Genomic DNA, 25,297 nt, shown 5'->3' with positions numbered 1-25,297 from the left:
GGTGTCAGGGCATCCGGCCCAGTCTGCATCAGAGTAGGCGACGAGGTCGGAGTTGTTGCTGTGCCGGAGATGAAGCCCGAGCGCCGTGGTGCCGCGGACGTAGCGGAGAATTCGCTTGACGAGGCCTTGGTGCGCCGTTGTGGGGGGCGTGCATGTGAAGACATGCTTGCTGGACGGCATACTGCAGGTCGGGGCGAGTCATCGTCAGATACTGAAGCGCGCCGACGAGGCTTCGGTAGTCTGAGGCATCCGCAGTTGACAGAGGGGAGCCAGCGTCGCTGGAGAGCTTGCCGGCGGTGTCGACGGGTGTGTCGCAGGGCCGGCAGTCTGTCATGCCGGCGCGATCAAGCAAGTCGAGGGCGTACTGCTGTTGTTGGAGGAAGAATCCATCGGCGTTGCGCTGAACCTGGATGCCGAGGAAGTAGTGGACGGCCCCCATGTCTTTGAGCTTGAACTCGGCGTTGATGGTGCTCACGACCCAGCGCAGCAGCTCGCTGGAGGAGGCTGTGAGCACGATGTCGTCCACGTAGAGGAGAAGGTACACAGACTCCTTGTTGCGGCGCAGAACGAAGAGGGAGCTGTCAGAGCGTGTGGCCCGGAATCCCATCGAGCCGAGGATTGTCGCCAGCCGCAGGTACCAGGCCCTGGGCGCCTGCTTCAAGCCGTAGAGGCTCTTGGAGAGGCGGCACACCAGGTTCTGGTTGTCGGTGAAGCCGGCGGGTTGTCGAGCGTAGACCTGTTCGTCGAGGACGCCGTGAAGAAAGGCGTTGTTGACGTCGAGCTGGTGAACCGGCCATTGGCGCTGCGCGGCGAGAGCGAGCACCGTGCGCACTGTGGCTGGTTTGACGACCGGGCAGTACGTCTCGCCGTAGTCGATGCCGGCGCGTTGGGTGAAGCCGCGGACGACCCAACGTGCCTTGTACCGGTCAAAGCTTCCATCTTCTTTGATTTTGTGACGGAAGATCCACTTGCCGCTGACTATGTGAGCACCATGGGGACGGGGAACGAGCTCCCACGTGTTATTGGCGAGCAAGGCATCAAACTCGGACTGCATCGCCTTGTTCCAGTTGGGATCCTTGAGCGCCTGATTCACCGTGCGCGGGATGGGCGAGATGGTCGTCGTGGTTGCTGTCGCGGCATAGCGGGGGTTGGGTTTGAACGTCCCCACACGTGCCCTGGTCACCATGGGGTGAGTGGCTTGAGGGGCGGCCGGGGCTGGTGACGAGGTAGGAGCCGTAGGATCTGGTGTCGATGACGATGTACTGGGCGACGGATTTGGTGGCGACGAGGTGTGCGCTGGCGACGGTGTTCGTGGTGAAGCCGACGGGGAGCCGTGCGCACCGTGCACTGGCGAGGGGGATCGTGGCGAAGTGGACGGAGAGCCGTGGGCACCTGGCGCTGTTGGCGACGCTTGTGGAGGTGGCTCATCTTCTGTTGCGCGAAGATCCGGACGCCACGGATCGTACGCACAGGATGCTGGAGAGTTTGTTGCAGTGCCCGATCGAAAGGGGAAGACTGTTTCGTCGAAGTAGACGTGCCGGGAGGTGAGCACTTTCCGCGTTGACATGTTGTAACACCGGTATCCACGGTGATCCTGCGAGTAACCAATGAACACACAAGCTGCAGAGCGCGGTGAGAGTTTATTAGAGCTTGTGGCTTGGGTGTTTGGGTAACACAGGCAACCGAAAACCCTCAGTGACATGTAGTCGGGATCAGTGTGGTAGAGTAGGGAAAATGGCGTGGACAGTGATCGAGGTTTGCAGGGTTTGCGGTTCAGAAGATAGGTCGAGGTGTGGAGAGCTTCGACCCAGAAGACGGGAGGAAGAGCAGCGTGAAGAAGCAATGCACGAACGCCCTCATTTAAAGTGCGCAAGATCCGTTCAGCTTTGTCGTTCTGCTGAGAAGTGTAGGGGCAGGAGAGCCTGAGCAGAACGCCGTGCGTGGAGTAGAATCGACGAAGGACAGAGTTGTCAAACTCGCGTCCATTGTCTGTTTGGAAAGCGCGAATGGAGCTATTGAACTGCGTACGAGCATAAGCATGAAAAGACATGATATGTTGGGCAACGTCAGATTTGTGGCGCAGGGGGAAAGTCCAGACGAAGTGTGTGAAATCATCTAGCAGAACAAGATAGTACTGAAATCCAGTAAAGCTTAAGACAGGCGAGGTCCAAACATCACAGTGAATCAATTCAAAAGGAACTGTAGTTTTATGAGTAGATGAATGAAATGGAAGACGGACATGTTTGCCTGTACGGCAAGCATGACAAGTATGTGAGGGCTCCTTATTACAATTGAAATCAAAAGACTGAAGAAGACGACGGAAGGATTCGTTCCCGGGGTGGCCAAGTCGCTGGTGCCACAAGTCTGCAGAGACGGCGGCGAGGCAGTGGTTGGATGCAGGGGTCGCCGGGTTCAGTGGATAGAGATCGCCCTCGCTGTTACTGCGGAGAATCACCGCCTGGGTGTGCCGATCCTTAATAGAGAAACCACAATTGTCAAATTCAACTGTGATAGGATTGTCACGTGTAAGAGCACGAACTGAAATAAGGTTCTTGATGAGTGAGGGAGAGACAAGAACATTGTTCAGGAAGAGAGGATTGGAGGTAGTGGGTAGAGAGGAAGAACCAGTGTGGGTAATTGGGAGAGAGGTGCCATTACCGACAACGATTCGTGTTGAGGAAGAGTTGGGAGAGAGGGAAGTGATGTTACTAGAGCCTCGTGACATGTGCGAGGAGGCGCCAGTGTCGAAGAACCAGTCGCCGGTGGACTGCGGCTGCTGCAGGGAGAGCTGGTTCAGCGTGGCGAGCAGTTGTGGATCCAGCTGGGAGGTAGCGCCAGCGACGTGAGCCTAGGGTGCTGGGGCCGCAGGTCGTGCGCCCAGAATGCCGGGCGGCGGATCGCGTTGTGGCCCTTGGAATGGCCACGCCTGAACCATGCCGGTCCATGGATTCGTCGTCGGGCAGAAGCCGGGCGGTGGAGCGCCTTTCTTCTTCTTCTTTTTGTTGTTGGAGGAGAATGGCGCGGATGTGCGGGGATGTGCAGCCGGCAGCGCGGCCGGCTGTTTGCCGGTGTTGCCTAGCGGTGCGGGCGCGCCGGGTGCAGCATGGGCGATGAGGGCGGCGGCAGCCTGAAGATGTGCAGCCGACGGCGTCGCAGCTGGTGCAGGAGACGAGGAGGACCCGGCGTCCTTGTACTTGGCCTGGGCGATCATGGCCGCCGCAGCCTGCATCTTCTCAGATTCGGCGATGCGCTGCTCCTCGAGCTGCAGCATGGATCGAGTCTTGAGAAACGACGGTAGGCGACGGCGAAGGGTGATGTGCGGGATCGCATGATGGAGACGGGGGTTGAGGCCGCGGACGATGTTGTGGATGAGGTCTTTGTCAGGCACCGGTGCGCCGAGGCCGGCAAGGCGATCCGCCATGACCTTCATGCGTGAGCAGTAGTCGAGGACGGTGAGGTCGCCTTGGTAGAAGTTGCGGAACTCGGCGCCGAGGTAGACGGCGCGGGTGTCCTTGTTGTCGCGGAAGAGGTTGCGGACGCCGCGCCAGATGGAGTAGGCGGTGTCGGTGTCCTCGGAGACCATGGAGAGAAGCTCGGTGGAGATGCGGTTGTAGAACCAGGAGACAATGGCGCAGTCGTTCTGCACCCAGTCGTTGTCGCCCTTGGCCGTAGAGCCGTCGACATGATCACGGAGCCCGTACTGGCCGAAGATGGCAGAGAAGGAACGAGCCCAGGCGACGTAATTGGCATCATTGAAGTCGAGGACGATGGGCACTCGGTTGAGGATGTTGATGCCGTGGACGACGGACGGAGCAGCAGGCTCGGTCTGGACGCGAAGCGTGTGGGGAAGGAACGACTCGGCGTTGGAGTTGTCATCGGAGCCGGACGAGGAGCCGGACGAGGAGCTCATGGCGACAGGAAGAGAGCAGAGATGTGGGCAGCGGAAGAAGTGGATCGTGGAACTGCTGATACCATGTAAGCGGAAGTGAGAAGAATGAGGACAACTCAATCGTATTCATCAGAGGCTTACGCCTTTTGTACAAGTACATCACGGTCATGGAGCTAACTAATCTAGCTACATTCAAGGAGAGCCGCAGGACGTGTGAAACTGCTTGCTAACAGTTTATTCCAACAGTTGCAATCGAGCTAGTAGTTTTCCATCTGACGAGAAGAATCACTAGTGATCTCCTATGTTCCATTGCAACCTCCTCGTATAACTTTCTCTGGTGACATTACGGCGTCATCTTTGTGGATCACACACGAGCACAAACAACCTCGACAAAATTGTGGAAGTTGTTCAAGGATCCGCCGTCGGGCCCGAACGCCTTGAGCACCCTGGCCTGCAGGTCCCGCGCCGTAGCCCTCATCCGGGCCCCTTCAGCCCCTGTCAGCAGCGACGTCACCACCTCCGCCACGCCACCGCTCGTCATCGGCGTGTCGTCGCCGAACGCGGTGCCGAAGCACCACATGCGCGCCACAGCACGCGCATTCATCTGCTGGTCGCCGAAGAAGGGGCGGCACGCCATGGGCACGCCGCCGGACATCCCCTCGACGACGGCCCCCCAGCCGGAGTGCGTGACGAACGCGCCCACTGCCGGGTGCCGCAGCACCGCGGCCTGCGGCGTCCATGGCACCAGGAGCCCGGAGCCGTTGGCCTTGGCGAGGTCCACGAACCCCGGCGGGAGCAGCGCCCATGCGTCCTCCCGAAGCGACCACAGGAAGGGCGCGCCGCTGGCCTCGAGCCCGGAGGCCAGCTCACGAAGCTCGTCCGGTGGCAGCGCCGCGACCGTGCCGAAGCTGACGTACGCCACGGTGCCAGCGGGGCGCTGAGCGAGCCAGGCAAGGCAGCCGTGGGAGTCGTCGGCTGGCGCGGCGGCGCCCGGGAGGAGGTGGTAGGGGCCGATGGGGAGGGAGTTGGGGAGCGCGTCGGCGAGGGCCGCGGACACGTCCTGCGGGAAGAGGCCCGGGAAGGCATTGAGCGCGACGGCGGTGGCGGCGCGGGGCAGGCGCTGCGCCAGGCGACTGAGGAGGAGGCTCATGACACGGTGAATGTCGCCGCTGGCGCCGACGCCGCCGAAGGGGAGGTCGCGGACGCGGTAGCTCCCGAGGCCTGGGTGGGAGGTCAGAAGCTCGTCGGTCCTGTTCGCGGCTGCAAGTGCATTTGCATGCGGCGCAACAGTATTAGCATGTCACTGTGCAAAGTGCAGCGCGTGCAATTCGAGGTCTCGAGCCGAATAATTTCAACAGAATCGGTCATACCCTGGTCACCGATGTCCTCGCGGATCGCGTCGCCGATGAGGTGTGCCAGGAGCGCGCACGGGCCGCCCGTCCAGACTGCGACCCAGGGCACCCCGGCCTCTGCGGCCATGGACATGAAGGCGTCCCCGACGACGCAGCTCACCATGGCGCCCCCAGCCGCGGCGCGTGCCATTTCTAACGCTTGCCTGAGGCCACCAGCCTCCGCGGCCTCGACAAACAGCTCCATCCGACGCCACGGCATGGTTCCCTGATCGTCGCCTCCTGCAGCCGGCACCTCCACAAAGCGCAGGTTCCCCGGGACCGCCGCGATACCAAGCCACGCCAGGGAGTCGGCGGTGGAGATGAAGGAGAAGGTCGCGGACGGCGCCGCGGTGGCGAGGGCGCGCGCGACCATGAGGAGCTTCGGGGCGTGGGAGGCGAAGGGAAAAGCCACCACGGCGACGTGCGATGACCCCATCGTTACTCTGCGGACTCTGCGTGGGCGGAGAGCTTGTGAGGTAGGCGTGCGCTACGTTGCGTTTATTTACGTGGAATGCTGTCAAAGTGGCTGAATGTGTATGGGCTGCAGCATCTAGCAAATGGGCAAACTGAAATAACAGGAGTGTCAAGATACAACAGTGGACGTGTTTGATGCACTAGGTAAACTTTAGCTGGCTAAATTTAGTTGCAGGCATCTGAATAGCCCAGCTAAAGTTTAGTTGAATTTAGCTATTTTTACCTAGTTAAAGCCAGCTAAAATTTAGTTGAGTCTATTAGCTGGAACATTCAAATACCCCAGCTAAAATTTAGCTTGAAAACTTTTAGCTAGCTAAAGTTTTACTTTGAAAGAAGAGGGAAATTCCTAGAAGAAGGCTACTCCTGTCCACTTTGCCATGATAATGTTGATGAAACCGTTATGCATCTGTTTTTTTAGTGCTCCACGGCTACTACTAGATGGTTTATGATTGGCATCCAATGGTCTGTCCAGGGTAGTATTTTCCAAATGCTTATACAGAAGAAAGCTCAGCTCAACATCCCGTGCTTCATGGACCTCTTTATGATTGCTACCTCGTGCATCTGGAAGGAAAGAAATGATTTCATTTTCAATGGGAAACCTCCATCGCCAGCTGCCTGGAAGCAACGTTTTGTAAATGAAGTTAAGCTTCATTTCTGCCGCTTCAAACCCAAATTTCAGCATGTAATTTCCCAGTGGCTAAATTCTTTGTAATAGGTAGTGCTGTTTTTTAAGGTTTGTCTAACACCCCCCTATAACTCCTTTTTTATTCGCTGTTTTTAATATAGTTCTGCTGGGGAGCGTGGCTCCACAGTTTCTTTCAAAAAAAAGTTTTACTTTAAAATTTTAGATAGCTAAATTTTAGTTGGGTGCATCAAATAGACCCTTTTACTCTATTCTACCCAATGAACTAACCTATCTAAAATCATCTCTCGTGAGAATATTCTTTTAAGATTCGGGGTAACCTCATCTCCAAAATTTCAATGGAGTTGTCCATCCCACCTAGGACACGAACCAACACGTACCGCGGAGGAGGGTGGCCGGCGAGCTTCGTCGTTGGCTCCGCCGCGTGCGACCGTGTGGGCGAGCTCTGTCGCCGACCCCACCGCACACTGCCATGCAGGAGAGCCCTGTCGCTGGCTTCGATGCGTGCTACCGTGTGGACAAGCTTCACCATCGGCCCTGCCGCGTGCGGCCGTGCGTGCGAACTCTGCCGCCGCCCTTGCCGTGTGCGGCCATGCGGGCGATCTCTGCCGCCACCCTTGCCGTGTGCGCCCATGTGGGCGATCTATGCCGCCGGCCATGTCGTGTGCGGTTGCGTGGGCGATCTCCGCCGCCGCCCCCCTCGTGTGTAGCCGTGCGGGCATCTTGGTGCGTAGGAAAGGAACAAGAAAGAAAAGGAGAAAAAGAAAATTGACCGGTGGCTCCTACATATGTCTCATTCCACTTTTGGTGTCTCTAAATCAAAGTCCCGTCCTCCCTCAAACACATAACAGACCGAATCGTTCTCTAGAAACTGATATGAGATTATCCCATTCCTGTGTATTTTCCAGCCAAACACAGTCCTAGCAAACTAACTTGTATAGTAAATGCTTTGACCTAACTCCCACATCAGGCGCCCGTAGGTAACTCTCTCTCTCTCTTTGACACAATGGACCTGTTTAGTTTTACACTAGCAGGCAAACCCGACTGGCCGGCACGCAAAATATTCCTAGACGTTGAATTTTACAGTCTGGAGTCAGAGTTGGTTTGGATTGCACTCGAGGCAGACTTGCCTCTCCAATGCCTGGGAGCCAATGTGTTTTTGAGGCTCGAACCAAGGAAAAAATTGGGTGTAGCCTGGCTGCACCCTTCCACCGTGCAAACCGGCCTGTTAGAATCTGGTGACACGTGTCTCAGAAAATCTATCACACTGTCAGATGATGCTCTAAAAATAGACAACTGAAAATTTCTCATGATACTCTAAAAATAAGCAACTGAAAACTCTATCTCCTAGACGTGTGATGGTTTTTTTTTGAGACGTGTCACCGGATTCAAATAGATCTACACGGCGGGAGGGTGCAGCCAGACTGCACCGATTTTTTTTCCCGATCCAAACAGCCTCTACTGCGTGACCAAAAGTTGTGTAGCCTGTCTCTTCGGAGACATCTGATAAAAAAAAAGTTGTTTGTAGCCTGGAATTTAATCCAAACAGCCCCACGTGGTGGAATTTGCTTGGTCGAGGATTCAATCAAACAGCCGACGCCTAGCCGTTGCTTCTCTCTTCTCCATGCGGCACCAAGTCGACGTGCAATCAGCGAATCACCACACCGTTGTTAGAGGGAGGGCCATTCGGCTGAGCTAAATTGGCTGGGCTGATGATGTTGGAGTCACGTCCCATGAGTGTAGATCGGTAGCAAGGGAATTTATTTTTTGCTGCATGCTCGAGGCTGTATGTAGATACAGTCAAAGCATCATGATGGTTTTTTACTTATCTTGCATGGTATTGTAGATAATACGTTGTCCTTTGCTTGTTGACGTTGATCTTAGTGAAAATCACAATGCATCGTTGTGAGTTGCCTCGTAACGTTGAGTCGATAGCGAGGACCACGCGAGCCGTCGATGAGGGCTGACGAGCGCCGCTGAAGGATGATGACGAGTCAATGTCGGGCGACGCAGCCTAATTCCTGCCTATAATGCTCATGTAGACATATGCGGATACTCAGGATATACATGTGTCGTATAACATATTTAATTAAAACGTGACTTAGCCTGTGGGCATGTTGTCGCATGTCGACAAGTCGACGAAGCCGGACGACGATGAGGGCTGCACGATGGCGATGGGTCGACGACGCAAGCTGAACGACGATGAGGGCTTCGGGGCATCTAGTCTGTCGTAAGCGCTGATAGATCGATGACGATTGCCATAGACGAGGGGCGATGAGTCAGATGACGATCGCCGCCGAACGACAATGATTTGATCAATGACGTGATAGGTGCTGCGTGACGGCGGGAGACGCAGCTGATTCCTGCCAATATTACTCAGGAAGACAAGTAGATGTAGCCAGAAGCATTTGGATATATAAAAGTATTATATATAGCTAAATGAAAATCTTGACTTAGCTTTTCTGGCTGATCTTGCGATGGAGTCGATCCTCGGAAAGGCGAACGAGTAGTAAGGGGATCGCACGACATGTGCACACCTGACGCATAGATATATGCATATACACAGATGCAAAAATCATTATACGATCTTACTTGAAGTTGACCTACATGTTGCTAGCTTGCCGCATTTAGCCGTCTCCTTGATTGGTACCGACGAAGGGCAGCGTTGGACCTCCGGAGAACTCTGGCGTTCGAATTGTAGAAACAGGACTTCACGCTGCATGGCGGCGTCATCAAGGTTGCTTGTCTTGGTCGATCGAGTACATGCACCTCGGCGGCAGGTACAGATCGCCCTGCGTACTCCACACGAGAAGCCAGGCTTTTGGATAAAAGTAGGAGATCAGATCAAACCTTACGAAGAGCGATGCGCTGTGATTCCCACACCAAGACACGCCGCCGTGAGTTGCGTCGTGATGTTGCCTGGATCAGCCGAGTTGCCATGAACGACGTAGCTAGATCTTGAGGTAAGCCATCTGGTTCGCCAGAGGATCAGCACGCATACCCCCTACCTAGCGCGTCACTGTCGACGAAATCTGGTCGGCAGTCTACCGAGGAGTATACCCATGGTAGTAGATGATCGGTGGGGTGCGCGTGATCAGAAACCAGATGGTCCCCACGCGAGCGCCGCCGTCCTCTGCTTCCTTCTCTCTTGTTCTGTTGCTCGAAGCTCTGTTCTTGTTTTTGTATCCTCTTTGTTCTTCCTTTTGTAAATTTGTGAATAATTTGATGATATTTGTGAATAATTTGACATATATTTCTCTGGTATCTGAAATCTATAGAAAAAGAATTATAATTTTTTTTTGAAAATTTGTTATATATTTGTCTAAGGTATTGTGTTATCCTAAATTAAATCACTCTGTCCAATAAATTATATTAAAGAAGTTGTTGTAAATATAGTAATAAGACAGTGTAAATATAGCTAGATGACAATGTAAGTATATGAGAAAAATTCAGTTGATAGGAGTGGCCAAAATAACTGAACGTCACGTAGACACTTCCATAATAATTTGGAGTGCAACCGGTACTGCTCGACCGGATGGGGACCATGCCCTTGCAGGTTACTTGATATCTACGGGCCGGCTGGGCAGGGTTAGTGAAATCTGTGGCCTGTAATACCGCACCCATCGTCATTAAGTGGAAAAGTAAGCGAGGCTATACAAAGCATAGTGATGCTGACGGCCATGATCCCGTAGTTAGTGAGGAGAAAAGTGCCTGCTGCCCTACCCATGTCTGTCTGAGACATTACTCCAGCACGAATGAGCGAGCTAGCTGATGGAGTGGTCGATGGGGATGTGGAGTGAAGCTGACGGTGATCGATCTGTTGGTTCTTTTTAACAGTGCTAGCTGTGTCAGACTGTCAGTACGTGCTGCTTACTGTGCCCCCGGCTGCTGACCAGCCTGACCTGCCGCTAATCAGTGATCTCCCAGCGTCTGCTTATTGCTGTCTCTTCTCCACTCTTCAGCTACCAAGTGACGCGTCGGTGGTCGCCACAGGTGGCAGTCGTTTCGTCCAGAAAACAACCCCTGCCTGGTGGCATAATGAGCTCGAAATTAGTAGAGCAACAGAGGCGAAAAAATATCTGCTAGAGCTAGATTGACTGATTCGATTGTGATGTGTGGTGTGTGCACCACCACTGTCATTGCAATGTTGAGATTTAGAAGGAGATCCAACTGACGATCTGGCAGGATCATCATTTCCTTGGACTGATTGCACTTCGTTGACGAGGCAGTCACATCAAAGTAGTGATTTGACGGGGATTATATATCTTGTGCAGTGCAAACAAGAGCAGTGGGTTAAATTATATTCGAGCTGAGGCACGAGTTACGTACGCGCGGTGCAGTGCTTGAGGCCGGCCGTGACCGTGAGCGACGACGCCGCGCGAGGCCCGCCGGCTGGTTGGTGGCGTCCGGTGTGAGGACACGCGCGGGCGGGCGGCGCCGGGGGATTAATGCGGATGACTTCGTCGTAGAGACGAAACCGGCCGGGCGGCTGGCCGGCGGGGGTGAGTTGCCGGTCCATCAGGCAACTGGTGGTGTAACATACCCCTTCGTCTTAGAAAGAGTGACGTTTTAAACTTTCAGCCATCGTGTGGGCGAGTAGCTTTCGTTCAATGATGATGCATGACCCAACGCGCGCCATGGGGCCGGCCGGACGTGATTTTTTGTAGGATTTTTTAGCGGCTGCGTCGGCCTAGCTAGCTTGGCCTTCTGACTCGCTGTGGCCCAGTTGACAGGCTCTTGAAAGCGGCGTCAACCCAACCTTGTGCCATCTCGCGCTGTCGGTCGAACAAGAAAGTCACCAATGCAAGCATGGCGACGACCTCACTGCACGGCCTTTCTTTCAAATCTAGGCCTTGATTAGTGGCTCCCTAAAGTTTACTCTCTATTTCATCAAATATTTAGACATAAGCACGGAGTATTAAATATAGACTAAAAAATAATTAATTACACAATTTAGGACTAATTCACGAGACGAATCTTTTAAGTCTAATTAGTTCATGATTTGACAATATGGTGCTATCGTAACACATGTGCTAATGATGGATTGATTAGGCTTAATAAATTTGTCTAGCAGATTATTGACAGATTCTATAATTTATTTTTTTATTAGTATCTAAACACCACATATGACACCCAATGTGACACCTTAAAAATTTATGTCCTAGATTTAAACAAGGCTATCTCGCTTTGTACTGGCTGATTTTTATTTTGTCAAATCTAGATCTCGCTTCGTACGGTACTTGAATGACATGATGGATGTGCGTGGTCGCTCGTTTGACCCGTGTTTAGTTAAAAAAAACTTCCCAAAAAGTGCTACAGTAGCTATTGCATCGAATCTTGCGATACGTGTACGGAGTATTAAATGTAGACGAAAAAAAACTAATTGCACAGTTTGATTGGAAATCGCGAGACGAACGTTTTGAGTCTAATTAGTCCATGATTGAACACTAATTACCAAATAAAAATGAAAGTACTACAGTAACCAAGTTACAAACTTCATCCGATGATGTCACGTCCCTGCTGCACCGCCGGCCGCGGCGGTGGGTAGCTACATCCGTCGCAACCTGGCCGCGTTTAGTTTCAGATCTAAATTCTCAAAAAGTGCTACAGTAACCATCACATCGAATCTTGCGATACGTGCATAGAGCATTAAATGTAGACGAAAAAAAATTAATTACACAGTTTGGTTGGAAATCGCGAGACGAACGTTTTAAGCCTAATTGGTCCATGATTGAACACTAATTATCAAATAAAAACGAAAGTACTGCAGTAGCGCAAATTCCAAAATTGGGCCGACTAAACACGGGCAAACAACAAAGGGTCACCGCCGGCCTGCTGCCTGCCACGATTGCGCTCCACCATCATGGATTCATGATGACCAACAGTGCACGGATTGTACCCACACACACTGAGACATACTGTTGCCGCTGCATGCAACAATATCTCTCATCTGCTGACTGCTGCAAAACATTGCTCCCTGTTGCGGATTCGCGTAGAGATCATACGAATGATGATGATCACAGCCATCCTAGCTAGCTAGCTTCATCATCATCGCATGGGTAATGGGCTAATGCCCTACGTACGTACCTACGCATGCATATATACTGTTACTACCCGAGGGGACATGTCACATGTGTGTGTGACATTTCATGGATCGAGGGCTTTTCACCGGTGGAGAACGTACTTCCGCTTGGTCTTCTAAAATTTATGTCATATCGAATGTTTAAATATTAATAATAAGTATTAAATATAGATTAATTACAAAATCAATTACATAGATAGAGGCTAATTTTTGAGATAAATTTTTAAGCCCAATTAATCTATCATTAGCGCATGTTACTGTAGCATCACGCTGTCAAATCATATACTAATGAGGCTTAAAAGATTCGTCTCGCAAATTAGTCGTAAGTTATGCAATTAGTTTCATAATTAGTCTATATTTAATACTCCATGCATGTGTCCAAACATTCAATGTGATAAGAATTTTAGGAGTTTATGCAGGAATCAAACAACCCTTTAGTCCTGGCTATTTTGGACCTAGAACTAAAAAAAAGAATTAGTCCCGGTTGGAGTTACCAATCGGGACTAAAGTCCCTATCGGGGACCAATACTAGATACCCGAAGAGGAGGGGCTAATGACCATCAACGTTGATTCGTTCGAGCGGTCAAGAGCACGACTACACCTCTTGCCGGGCTCCTCCTCGTCCGACCACCGAGGTCATGGGCTCCGCCTCGTCCAACCCCCAAGGGTTGGCTCCGCCTCGGTGGACACTGAGGTCGCGGGCTCCGCCTCATCCGACCCCCAAGGGTTGGCTCCGCCTCGCCCTACCCCCAAGGACTGGCTTCGCCTCTCCCGACCCCCGAGGGTTGACTCCGCCTCGGTCGACATCTGAGGGTTGGCTCCGCCTCGGCCGACGTCTAAGGACTGGCTCCGCCTCGCCCGACCCCCGAGGGTTGGCTCCGCTTTGGCCGACGCTTGAGGGTTGGCTCTGCCTCGCCCGACCCCTGAGGGTTGGCTCCGCCTCGATCGACGTCTGAGGACTGGCTCCGCCTCGCTTGACCCCCGAGGGTTGGCTCCGCCTCAACCGACGTATGAGGGTTGGCTCCGCCTCGCCCGATGTCCGAGGGCTGGCTCCGCCTCGCCTGACGTCTGAGGGCTGGCTCCGCTTCGCCCGATCCCTCGGACATGGTTTCTAACGAAAGCTCACGCTGCCGCCAACCACTATGGGCTAGAAAGTACGACCCAAGGTCAAACCTCTGTCATCGTGTAGGGAGCGGTCATGTCTCAACACGACCCGCCCCCGCGACATGTCATTCTAGTGGACTCACATCGCCCACAGTGACAGACACGTGGTCACTGTGCTGCCCACTCCCTGTGCGGCCACTGATCAGCACATTGGTCAACTGCACCGCCCGCCGAGGCGGAATGGGACATTACAACTCGTAGACAAATGCCAGGGCATGGCATTGTCAGGGGACAGGCGACCACGCGTGGAGCTGTCCCTGTCACCCGCCTGCTATGTCAGCGGGGCCCGTATGGAGGAAAAGGAAGGCCCGACGACCCTGAAGACTTCCTTGGCCTCTCGTTCTCCTCCTCTCTCATTGTAACTCGTGCTTTCCCTTAGCCTATAAAAGAGAAAGCAGGGCATCCCATTAAGAGGGATCAAAACAAGTGCATCACATAACATTGGTTCACCGCACCTCATCACGAACAACACACCACCAGAGACTTAGGACCAGTCCCTCTCTCGTCCGTTTGTAACCCCTACTACAAACTTTTCGGTGCTAGTAACACGAGCAACAGCAATGAACTGGATGTAGGAATATTCAGCCTGAACTAGTATAAACCTCGTGTCCTCTTAGCACACCATCCGGACCATACGCGCAATAATACAAATTTATTTATTGGTGTTTACTCGAAATATCGATAGTTGGCGCGCTAGGTAGGGGCCTTTGTGCGTCTCGACATCAACACCAGGCTTTGGATGGCCAATCATGATATCAGTTGGGTCCTAGGTGCGCACGTGCGCTTCAAGGACCTGGACTTCATCATCACGACGGAGGAGGAGTTGGCGATGGCTCTCGCCGTCGTTTGACCACTCCCCTCCGCTGGCCTCGACACAATCACCGAGGCGCTTGAGGAGCTACAGCTACACGCATCGGAGGCTTATGCCCCCGGGAGGACCAGCCCCTCGACTTTGACTATGGGAGGTTGGGGCACCAACTCGACGTCTTCCTGGGACCACGACCGTCCCGGGAAGACCTGTGCCACCTCACCTTCTCGTTCGCCAACGTCATGGCACAGCTCGCCAGAGGAGAGCCCCTCTCCTCGGAATACCTCATCCGGAGCACCCCGACAGTGCTCTCGTTCGGTCTTCGTAATGCCGCAGAGACCGTTGGTCATCTTGTGGCACAACACATGATTCCATCCCCCGCGAACAACGAGTTCATGGGGGTGATCGAACATGTCATGGAGTCATTCCATGACCTCCTCGCAGAGGAGCCAAAGTCGCCCTCTGGCTTCTGATTCCAGCAGTTGGAGCCATCACCCCTCTCGTGAATGCTTCATGATAGGTACCCCCAAGGGACACGTCGAAAGCATCCACGAGGAGGAGGCTACCTCGATGAATGACCCCAACGATGAGGTTGAGGGGGAGATAGTCACCCAACCTCATATATAGGTGAAGCAACTAAAAGCCTGACACCAAGATCTCGAGGAAGCGTGACTCTAGCTCGAGCAGGAGCGCGTGAAGCTCGATCGAGAGATCGAGCGCCACAGAGACGGTGGGCGTGCACGCGCCATGGCCCGTGACATGAACCGAAGGATCGTCGAGGATGATCAAGCGCTCCCGCACTTCACCCGGGTAAGTCAGAACATCGCTGCTGCAGCAGTCTTGCTCAGGGGGCTTCTAGGACCTATGACGCCTGAGGATCGATGGGCCCACCGCGAGATCTGCACGTTGCTCGAGCGTGCGGTGGCATAGTAGGCCAAGAGCTCGTTGTCTCAGCGATGCGAGCTCGACGTCAGCCAGCACACGCCCTCAGAGCGCCCTAGCAAAGACACATCAGTCCACTAGGCGCCACAAGGCGGTAGACAATGCATTGTTGTCCTAGTGCATCAGCGTCTCAGCCGCAACCGTGACGCACACAACACCCTCGACGCCCAAGACGTACCCATGATGACCCAAGAGAGGGAGCTAGCCACGACTATCACCCTCGTCATGGCAGACGCTATGACAGCAGCGAGGACCGAAGCTCGAGCCCTGGCCTGCCGAGGCCTCAGGCCTTTGGTCGATACATCCTCAACGCTGCCTTCCCACCAAGGTACCGACCACCAACCAACATCCCAAAATACTCTAGGGAAATGAACCTCGGACTGTGGCTCGAGGATTATCGGCTTGCCTACCAAGCCGGTGGAGCGGATAATGACGATTTCATTATCCACAACCTTCCATTGTTCTTGGCTAATTCGGTGCGAACATGGTTGGAACACCTCCTGCCCAACAGAACCAAAGTTGGGCGGACCTAAAGGAGATCTTCGTGGGGAATTTCTAGGGCACGTACAAATACCCTAGGAACCCATGGGATCTTAAGAACTACCGACAGAAGGCCGGAGAAACCCTTCGTGGGTACATCCGGTGCTTCTTCCCGACAGTGCAACGAGCTGCCTAACGTCGCCGACACCGACGTTATAGGAGCTTTCCTGTCTGGGACTACCTGTGAGTCCTTGGTTCACAAGCTGGGACGCAAGGGCCCACGAACCACTAAGGAGCTCCTCGATATCGCCACCAGCCACGCCTCGGGCGAAGAGGCGGTCGGAGCGATCTTCAACCACCTCAAGGGCAAGGCGAAATAGGACGAGGACATCGGTGAAGACGCCTCCAACCGTCCTGTCAAGAAGAAGAACAAGCAGCAGCGCGAGGGCTCGCTCGTGGCCATCACCGACCGAAAGGGTGGCTGGAAGCCCGCGGAGGGCACTCCGAACCACTTCGAGAAGCTACTCAAGGGGCCATGCCCGAACCATGCCTTCCCTGTCAAGCATCTGTATAAGGACTGCGACCTCATGAAGCAGTTCTTGTCCAGAGGTTCCAACAAAGGGGAGCGTGGGAAGGACCCCGATCCGACCACGGACGATGCCGAGGGGAAGGACGACGGCTTTCCGATGTTGGATGGCTGCCTCATGATCTTCGGAGGGTCAGCAGCCTTTAACTCCAAGCGCCGTCAGAAGCTCGCGCGCCGCGAGGTCTATACGACCGAGCCAGCCACGCCTGCCTTCCTCCAATGGTCGGAGTCCGCCATAACCTTTGATCGGACCGACCACCCGGAGAGCATCCCGCAACCTAGGAGATACCCGCTCATGGTTGACTCGATCGTCGGCATGTAGCGGCTCACTAAGGTACTGATGGATGGAGGCAGCGGCCTCAACATCATGTACGTTGGGATGATCGACGCCATGGGCATCGACCGAGCGCGCATCCAGTCGACCGGAGCGCCTTTCCACGACGTCATGCCTAGAAAGCAAGCCATGCCACTTGGGGAGATCGATCTGCCCGTCACCTTTGGGGGTCCATCCAACTATAGGGCGGAGACCCTCACCTTCGAAGTGGTTGGGTTCCACGGAACCTATTACACCATCTTGGGACGACCATGCTACACAAAGTTCATGGCCGTCCCCAACTACACCTACCTCATGCATGTATGCATGTAGAGCATTGGAATTATCTAGGGGGCGTGTGAAACTGCTCCACAAACTCTTCATAAACTTCACCACAGAGCAGCTCCATAAAAACCTGGAGTTTGTGGAGCACCTCTTTAGGTGCTCTCACAACTCCACCCTTTTTGTTCGAACAGAGTGCTTGGAGCTGAAACCGTTTGGCTAAAAAACGTGAAGCGGCGGAGCAGTCCCAAACATCCCCTTAGAGCCTATTTGGTTGCCTGGTTCATGCCTAATCAGACTGCTCCGATACATCTTTAAAGTGTTTGGTTGCCATTAGAATCTGGCTCTTCATATGCTAAAGATAGCCCAGAGAGCCTGACTCCCTAGATATGGATTTCATTTGTGTTTCTCACGAGCATGGCTCGCATGTTGCATCGCAAAGTTTCTTAATGATGCTATTAAGGGCCTGTTTAGTAGGGATCCATATTTTCCCAGAAACGTTTCAGATCTAGATTCTCTCCAAAAATATTTCTCCATTGAAATAGGAATCACCTAGTAAGAATCGGTGAAACGTTTGGTTATTGATCCAGATTCTCCTTGAAATGAACTAGAATTACTGCAAAACACCTATTTGGGTGATTCTCATTTCTAGTAAAAAACGAGAAAAGTTTCTCCGAGAATCCAAAACGTTTCTGTCACCTATTTAGGTGTTTGGCAGCGATTCTGATGATTCTATTGAAAATCCGAAATATTTCTGTCATCCAAACGGGGCCTAACATATGATTAATACGTATTAAGTGACATTAGTATATTTTAAAGTAGACTAAGATATTCAAAGTAAAATATGGACAGCTAGAGTGTAGTTATACAAGTTAAATATTTTAAGGTCTTTTTTTTCATTCTTATTTCATACGGTACGAATATTATCTCTTCTTAACCAAACTCTATACACCCAAACAACCAAACAACAACTCTTGCACCTGCACAGCCTTGCGAAAGCCTGGTTCCGAGATGCAAGGCTCCCCTCACCATCGAACCAAACACGCTATTAAATGAGCAGAGAATACGTGCGAGCCTAATTTTAATACAAATAGCTGTATGCATGTTCATTATATTAATAGGATGTGCATTAGGTACGTGCATGAATGAGTGATCGTGACAGGTATGGACATCAGGGCCTCTTTTCTTGCCTAAAAACATGGGCTTACGTTATGTGTTATATATATATATATATATATATATATATATATATGGAAAGTATATTCAGTAGCCAGCTATAAAATAAGTTATTCTGTAGCCACCTCCGTTTACGATAATTTTATATATTAATTTACGATAATGTCAATACATATTTACGACAGTTGGGTTACTATAACACATGGCGATATTTACCGTAACGTTATAGTAAACCACTTAGTAAGGAGTTACTATAATCTCGTAAATTAATATAGTAATTATCGTAACTCAAAGTGGCTACAAAATAAGTTATTCTATAGCCAGCTGCATAGTATATATATATATATATATATATATATATATATATATATATATATATATATATATATATATATATATGTATGTATGTATGTATGTATGTATGTATGTATGTATGTATATATATATATATATATATATATATATATATATATATATATATATATATATATATATATATATATATATATATATATATATATATATATATATATATGTATGTATGTATGTATGTATGTATATATATATGGAGAGTATATTCAGTAGCCAGCTACAAAATAAGTTATTCTGTAGCCACCTCCATTTACGATAATTTTATATACTAATTCACGATAATGTCAATAAATATTTATGATAGTTGGGTTGCTATAACACATGGGATATTTACCCTAATGTTATAGTAAATCACTTAGTAAGAAGTTACTATAATCTCGTAAATTAACATAGTAATTATCGTAACTCAAAGTGGCTACAGAATAAATTATTTTGTAGCCAGCTACATGATAGTAGTTCTCTCTCTCTCTATATATATATATATTGTGACTAGGATCGTACTATCCTACTAAGGACACTTTCAACGTAGAAATTAGATTTTTTTATAACCATTAATTAATATACCAACTAAACAAAATATTGACGTAGCATTGTAGTTAATAAGAGAGAGAGAAATAGTTTTTATATAGGAAACTATGTCTACACAGGAACGATGATACAAAGAAATCTGAATGGTAGATGATATGAGAGAGAAAACATTTGATAGGACAAAAAATAATTTAAAAAAAACTATCTATTGGAAATGTGGTTTCTATTTGTAATGTCTAGTTGCCTTGGTAAGCATGGAAACCACCTCATAGTTTCTAGGTCGAGATTTCCCTAATTAGGGTTACAAGGCATATATTAATTAGGGGTTGCAACATACATAAGGATTAAGGTTATAAAGTTTGCAATTCAATACCATAACAACACGCTGATCAAAGGTCGCGACAGACATGTGCAAGGAAGAGAGACAGTTGAGGCACATCGGCCCCATGTAGGTCTATCGGGAAACGGGTAGAGGGTCGACGGTCTTCCGGCTGCCTAATGGCCCTTGCGACAAGACCTTGCGCCAACCATCAGCATCCCCGAGCGGAGATGCGCATGCGAGCGCCAAAGGTAGGTTGTGGTCCGAGCTGCAGATGGGCTAGCACGCACCGCGTGTCATCGTGTGCAACCCGGTTAGTTCCGCCGTTATCGTCCCTACCGCGGACGGGAAGCTCGTGAATGAGCCGCAGGCGTAGCCGACGATGCTTTGGGCACTTGCATCGCCACCTGACACCCTTCTCAACAACGACATCGCGGCGCATGCCTCCAACGAGATGGGGCACGACGGAGTTCTCTCAGGCAGCTGCGACGTCCTTGGCGGCGGTGGCGGCTCCTGACGAACCACATCCAGGTAGGGGTGGGGAAGTGGTCGGCGACAACTCCACATCTGAGGCATCAAGGATATCATCGTCCACTCACCAACGAGCCCTTGAACGCCCCACCAGGCTCCCTCCTACGTGGGAGGAGGAGGCAAGGGAAGAGAGCGAGAACGATGGGCTTAGGGCAGGTTGCTTTGTGGTAGCCAGCGTTAGAGGGAGATACATTGATGAGGTGGACAACTTGTATGTTAAGATTGGCTTGCGAGAGGGCCACCTTCTCTTCTACTAGTCCTGGGAGGATGACGGAGAGGCGCCGACGTTGGCTGAGCCATTGACCCATCTCCTCATGTGCAAGAGGGCGATAAGAGGAAGTAGTACTAGATCATAAGCGACAAGATTACAACTTGTAGTAAACTATTCTCTTTCTACTCGTTGTTACTTGATGGTTCATCTTTTGCTTTGGTGGATTTTCCACGCCGGCCATCTCCATGGCTTCGATATGCAGAGAAGTGACACTCACCACGTGTTTGACGAATTGCCTCAAAGGTGGTGAAGTTACTTACACAAAGAAGAGGTGACTCTATCCAAGCTAAACCAGCCAACCAAACAAACTAGATGCTAGCCAGGCTTAGATTGTGTAGACAACCAAACAAATCCATCTTGGCTTGCCGGAGACGGTCTTATGCTAGCCCTAGCCAGGCTTGGAGAAAGCCATAGATTTAATAGAGTTCCACGTATCAGACCAGAACGGGGGCAAGAACGACTTTGTGGCTCACGGCCCACTGGCCACTGGGGGTATCCATTCGCATCCCTGTATGCTGTGGATGGATATGGGCTATGGCAGGGGACAACCCATGCTTTGAAGCTGGGCTCTGCCAGACAAGAGGACGAAACCGGCCCACATCAGGTAGCACGCACACAACGGGACGGGACGACGAGAGTGTGAAACGGCCGCGGCGCCGCGCAACCGCCGCCGCCTCCGCGTCCGCCCCACCTCCTCGCTCGGCACGCGCCAAAACCAGCCACCGGCCGCCGGCTCCGGAGCCGCAGCCCTACGCTCCGGCTCCGGAGCCGCAGCCCTACGCTCCGGCTCCTCCACCTCCTCACCGCGCTTGTTGATGACGGTGCAGCAGGAGGGGAGGGAGGTCCAGGTCCGGGCCCTCGATGGGCGATCCACGGTCGTCAAGCTGCCCCCCGGCGGCTCCGTCCGGGACCTCAAGGCCGCGCTCCGGACCTCATTCCCGCCGGCGCAAGTCGCCCCCAGCTTCCACCTCTTCCTTAAGGCGCGCAACAGCCTACCTCTACCTACCTCTAGCTTTCCGGCGTGTGCCAAGACTGTCTCGCTTCGTCATGGCATTGATGCCTCATTGGGTTAAGACTGTTAGTGGTTGCAGCTTCACTATCGACACTAGTTGAATACAGTAGCACCTTACTCATGCTGAAATTTTCCTCGTGTGCTGAAGGGTGCCAAATTGCGTTTAGACGCTGAGATTGGCAGCCTTGCAATCGGCGGCAATGAATTCATTGTTCTCGTACCCTTCACAAGGATGCCACAGCAACGTTCTTCAGTTTGCACGGCAAGTCAAGAGCAGGGCCTCAATCCACCAAAACAACCAGAAGTGTCTTCTGCGGCTAATTCAGCTTGGCAAGACATTATGGATGACCTCTCAGCAATGCCAACCAGCCCACAGTCTGATGCTGCTTCCAAAGATTTTTACTCCTCATGTGACCCGTTCTCTAGGAGATTTATGGAGGATATGACAGCTGGTCAAAGTTCGTCAAGTGGGTCATCAAGGAAACGGAGGAAAACATTGCAAGAGAAATGGAAATGGTTCCCCACAAATGGTGTCCCCTGAAGCGAATGGTACAGCTGAGAAACACAACATAAGTAAGAAAAGTGGGGTGGCCAAATCTGCTGCTATGTCATGTCATGTATGTATCGCCTCTCTTTTTTCTCTCTGCCACTGCCAATTTCATCTTAACTTTCATCACCCGGAGAAGAAAACCAAATGGCAGCTTAGTGTTTCTTGCCCAAGAAGAATGCAATAGGCATATGGCATACCACATACATATTGGCTTGCCATACATATTTTTTTACCTTAGAAGCTGGATATCTTTTTGATTATCATGTGGTTGCAATGCAGGATATGCACCCTTTGGAACCTGCTGAAATGGTTGAACATCTGAAACAAGGACTTGGAAAGGAGGAGCAGGTTTTCACTTATATAACTTTCTGAAATTGATACTGCAAACAAAGAAATAGTCTTTTAATCGTTGCAATTTGTATGTGCAGATCGTACATATCCAAGAGATACCATCTAGAGAGGCATCATTTACAAATCTTCCTTGTAATCTTTCAGAAGCTATGAGAGAAGCGCTGAAGAGTATTGGAATATCTAGACTGTATAGCCACCAGGTATGCCGGGGTGTGTCACATTTGGTGCATATTTAATTAGGTCATTGTCTTATGTTGTTTTTTTATTTGAGTGCAGTCTCAAGCCATAAAGTCCTCTATTTCTGGAAGGCACATTGTCGTTGCAACTTCTACATCAAGTGGAAAGTCTCTATGTTACAATATTCCTGTTCTTAAATCTCTTTCCCAAGACTCGATGGCGTGTGCTCTGTACATATTTCCGACAAAGGTATGGGAAATAACCTATTACATTTTAGTAATGGTCAATTGTTCATCAATAATATCGATAGAAATTCATGCTCCTTTTGTTTTCCAGGCTTTAGCTCAAGATCAGTTGAGGACTTTACTAGAGATGAAGAATGCATCTCATATTGATTTGATGTTAAAATATATGATGGTGATACTCCTAGAGAAGATCGTTTGTGGATCAGGGATAATGCTCGACTGGTAACTATGTCTAGGGCTATAGAATTGTGTTTTTAATTTGATTTCTTTATTTTAACGCGTCTGATCACATACCGTTTTACTCTCAGTTCATTACCAACCCAGATATGTTGCATGTGTCAATCTTGCCGTATCATGGTCAATTCCAGAGGATTTTATCAAATCTCAGGTAAAAGTAATTGGTTCCTTAGTTTTCTCAATGATCTTATTCATTGGTCCTTTTTTTTATCAATGATGTGTTTTTTTCATCTGGGATATGCTTTAAGTTTCCGAATGAATAGGTGTGCATTTTGCTAGTATGTACGCAATTTCTTGTGTTTTCCACAATGACATCATTTCTGTTGCAATTTTTACTCAGGTATATTGTCATTGATGAAGCACATTCATACAAGGGGGCATTTGGCTGCCATACTGCACTTATAATTCGGAGATTGAAGCGTATTTGTTCAAATGGTATGTATAACTTTTTATTTGATAGTTGACTTATTCATCTATCTTGTGTACTAGGACTAGGTTTTGTAGTTACATGAATTTATTACTTGACTCCCAGAATCCTAATCAGAGCTCAAAAAATTACAGTAAGTTCCTTACAAGCTGTAACTTCTGATGTGATGACTTTGCAGACCTATAAAAATTTAGGATGCTACTTATGCAGTTACACATATAATATAATCTATAAAAGCCCTTGGTTTTCTGTATTTGCAGTTTATGGTAGTCATCCTACATTCATATTTTGTACAGCAACCTCAGCAAATCCATGTGAGCATGTCATGGTAGGTTATTCCCTCTCTTTAGCATAGTTTTGAGAAGACATGGTTGTACCTAGCAAAAAGGAAACCTGCTGTTCTTAATATTTTTTTCAAGAGGAAAATGCAGGGTGGTCCCTAAACTTGTCCCAGGGTGGTACCCAGGTCTCCAAACTCTCAAAATGCTATTCAGGTCCTTGAACTTATCTTGGGGTGTCATTGAAGTCCAAAGCTCTCAAAATGTTACTTTCACGTCCTTGAATTTTTCATATCGTGTCATCCAGGTCCAAAGGGGCTCCAATCCACTCTGCGCCTTGATGTGGCAGGCTGCTGTGCATCCCTGGTGGCTTAGGTCTTGACCAGTGAGTCATGTATGGTAGGGGCGACATGCCAACCTTTGGTGCTCCATCTCCGTGCTTTGCCTTCCTCGTCCTTTCTCTCTATTTATATCACCAAGCAGACCTCGCAGCTATCGCAATCCCCAGCATGCCTTCATTCTTCACCCCCCTCCTCAAAGCCAATGACATCCCTGGTAGTGAAGGCCATAAGAGCGAAGCTGGTGTTTCACGAAGCTAGAGGTTGACTTGTGGGCCCCACCATCATGTGGCAGTCACTGGTCAAGAACTGAGCCAAGGGGATCTACTGTGGCATGCGACATCAAGGTGTGGAGCAGTTCAGGTCCTGTTTGGACCAGGACCTATATGACACTGAGGATGGACAAGTGTGGGGATCTTGAGAGTTCAGGACCTGAATGACATCATATGGCAAGTTTTTTTTGAACATAATGGTAGGAGCTCTGCCCTTCAATTAAGATAGGGGAACATCATATGACAAGTGTTGGGAGCTGAAAATACATTCTGAGAGTTCGGGACCTGAGTGACAGCCAAGGACAAGTTCAGGGACTGCTTGTGTATTTTACTCATTTTGCTAACTGCTCGTGTATTTACTCCTTTTGTTAAAATATAGTGGCCTCATGTTATAATTTTTCTTAAAAATTATGTTCATCCGATCTTTCAAGAATATTGCATTTGCGTGGAACTGGATGTATTTTATCTTCACAATGAAATATGTTTGTCCTAGGAATTGGCCAATTTGGATGAAGTGGAGTTGATTCAGAATGATGGAAGTCCTTGTGGTTCCAAGTACATTCTCTTGTGGAATCCCCCACTACATATGACAGAAGGAAGGTCAAAAGCTAGTTCAGTACCTAGGCGCTCAAGGTATAGTGATATATGCTCCTTTTTGTTAGAGTATATTTGGTAATTTTGGATTGTAATTCGATATTGTCACATGTATCTGGGTGGCAACTTGCCCCCAATGTATCCCCACGTTATACCCAAGCTACTATGCTTTCATGGCATCATGAGTTCAAGTTTTGTTCCTGAACCCTAAGGCTTCTGCTGCCGCGGCCCCTAGGAGATCGATCTCCACTGTGGGCAGCGCCCTCGTAGTTAGATTGGGCTGATCCAGTTGATCTGCCGTGCGTATCATCGTCAAGTAGCATTGGGCGGCAACATCAGACCTCCTCCAAATGTGCGTTGTTAGGTTGATCTACCACGGGCATTGCTGGACCATGTGACTGTCTCAACTCTCATGCCATGGCTGCATCTTAGGGTGCAATGCCTCGTAGGGTGTCACTGCAGGCCGTGGCGTGCCATACTCGCCGCCGCCGCTGGTTGGGTTGTGTCATTGTTAGCCACACAGAGGAGATGCTACTTTTTTTTCCCTGGTTAGAGTCTACTCTCC

General features: G+C 50.3%; 2 protein-coding genes and 1 pseudogene across 2 annotated transcripts; 1 reads left to right on the top strand and 2 right to left on the bottom strand.

Moving 5' to 3' along the window:
- LOC136547163 (uncharacterized) lies at window positions 1-3,902 on the bottom strand. Its single transcript, XM_066539133.1, has one exon. The coding sequence runs from the start codon at window positions 3,581-3,583 to the stop codon at window positions 2,849-2,851; it is 735 nt and encodes a 244-aa protein (XP_066395230.1). The 5' UTR covers window positions 3,584-3,902; the 3' UTR covers window positions 1-2,848.
- Window positions 3,903-4,012: 110 nt separating this feature from the next.
- Window positions 4,013-5,822, bottom strand: LOC136547162 (anthocyanidin 3-O-glucosyltransferase-like). The gene is made up of 2 exons (XM_066539132.1): window positions 5,260-5,822; window positions 4,013-5,149 (listed from the first exon to the last, which is right to left on the bottom strand). The coding sequence occupies exons 1-2, from the start codon at window positions 5,714-5,716 to the stop codon at window positions 4,254-4,256; spliced, it is 1,353 nt and encodes a 450-aa protein (XP_066395229.1). The 5' UTR covers window positions 5,717-5,822; the 3' UTR covers window positions 4,013-4,253.
- A 15,062-nt stretch (window positions 5,823-20,884) lies between these two features.
- Window positions 20,885-25,297, top strand: part of LOC136544541 (uncharacterized) — a 35,855-nt pseudogene continuing 31,442 nt past the window's right edge.

This window comes from Miscanthus floridulus, chromosome 3 (genome assembly GCF_019320115.1).
Source record: "Miscanthus floridulus cultivar M001 chromosome 3, ASM1932011v1, whole genome shotgun sequence".
NCBI classification, from domain to species: Eukaryota; Viridiplantae; Streptophyta; class Magnoliopsida; order Poales; family Poaceae; genus Miscanthus; species Miscanthus floridulus.
Note: the sequence above shows the minus strand (reverse complement) of the source record. Positions and strands in the feature narration are given on the sequence as shown.

Coding starts and splice junctions, on each gene's coding strand:
- LOC136547163 (XM_066539133.1), bottom strand. CDS start 3,583: ATGGTCTCCGAGGACACCGACACCGCCTACTCCATCTGGCGCGGCGTC.
- LOC136547162 (XM_066539132.1), bottom strand. CDS start 5,716: ATGGGGTCATCGCACGTCGCCGTGGTGGCTTTTCCCTTCGCCTCCCAC. Junction 5,150..5,259: donor CGAGGACATCGGTGACCAGG/GTATGACCGATT, acceptor ATGCACTTGCAG/CCGCGAACAGGACCGACGAG.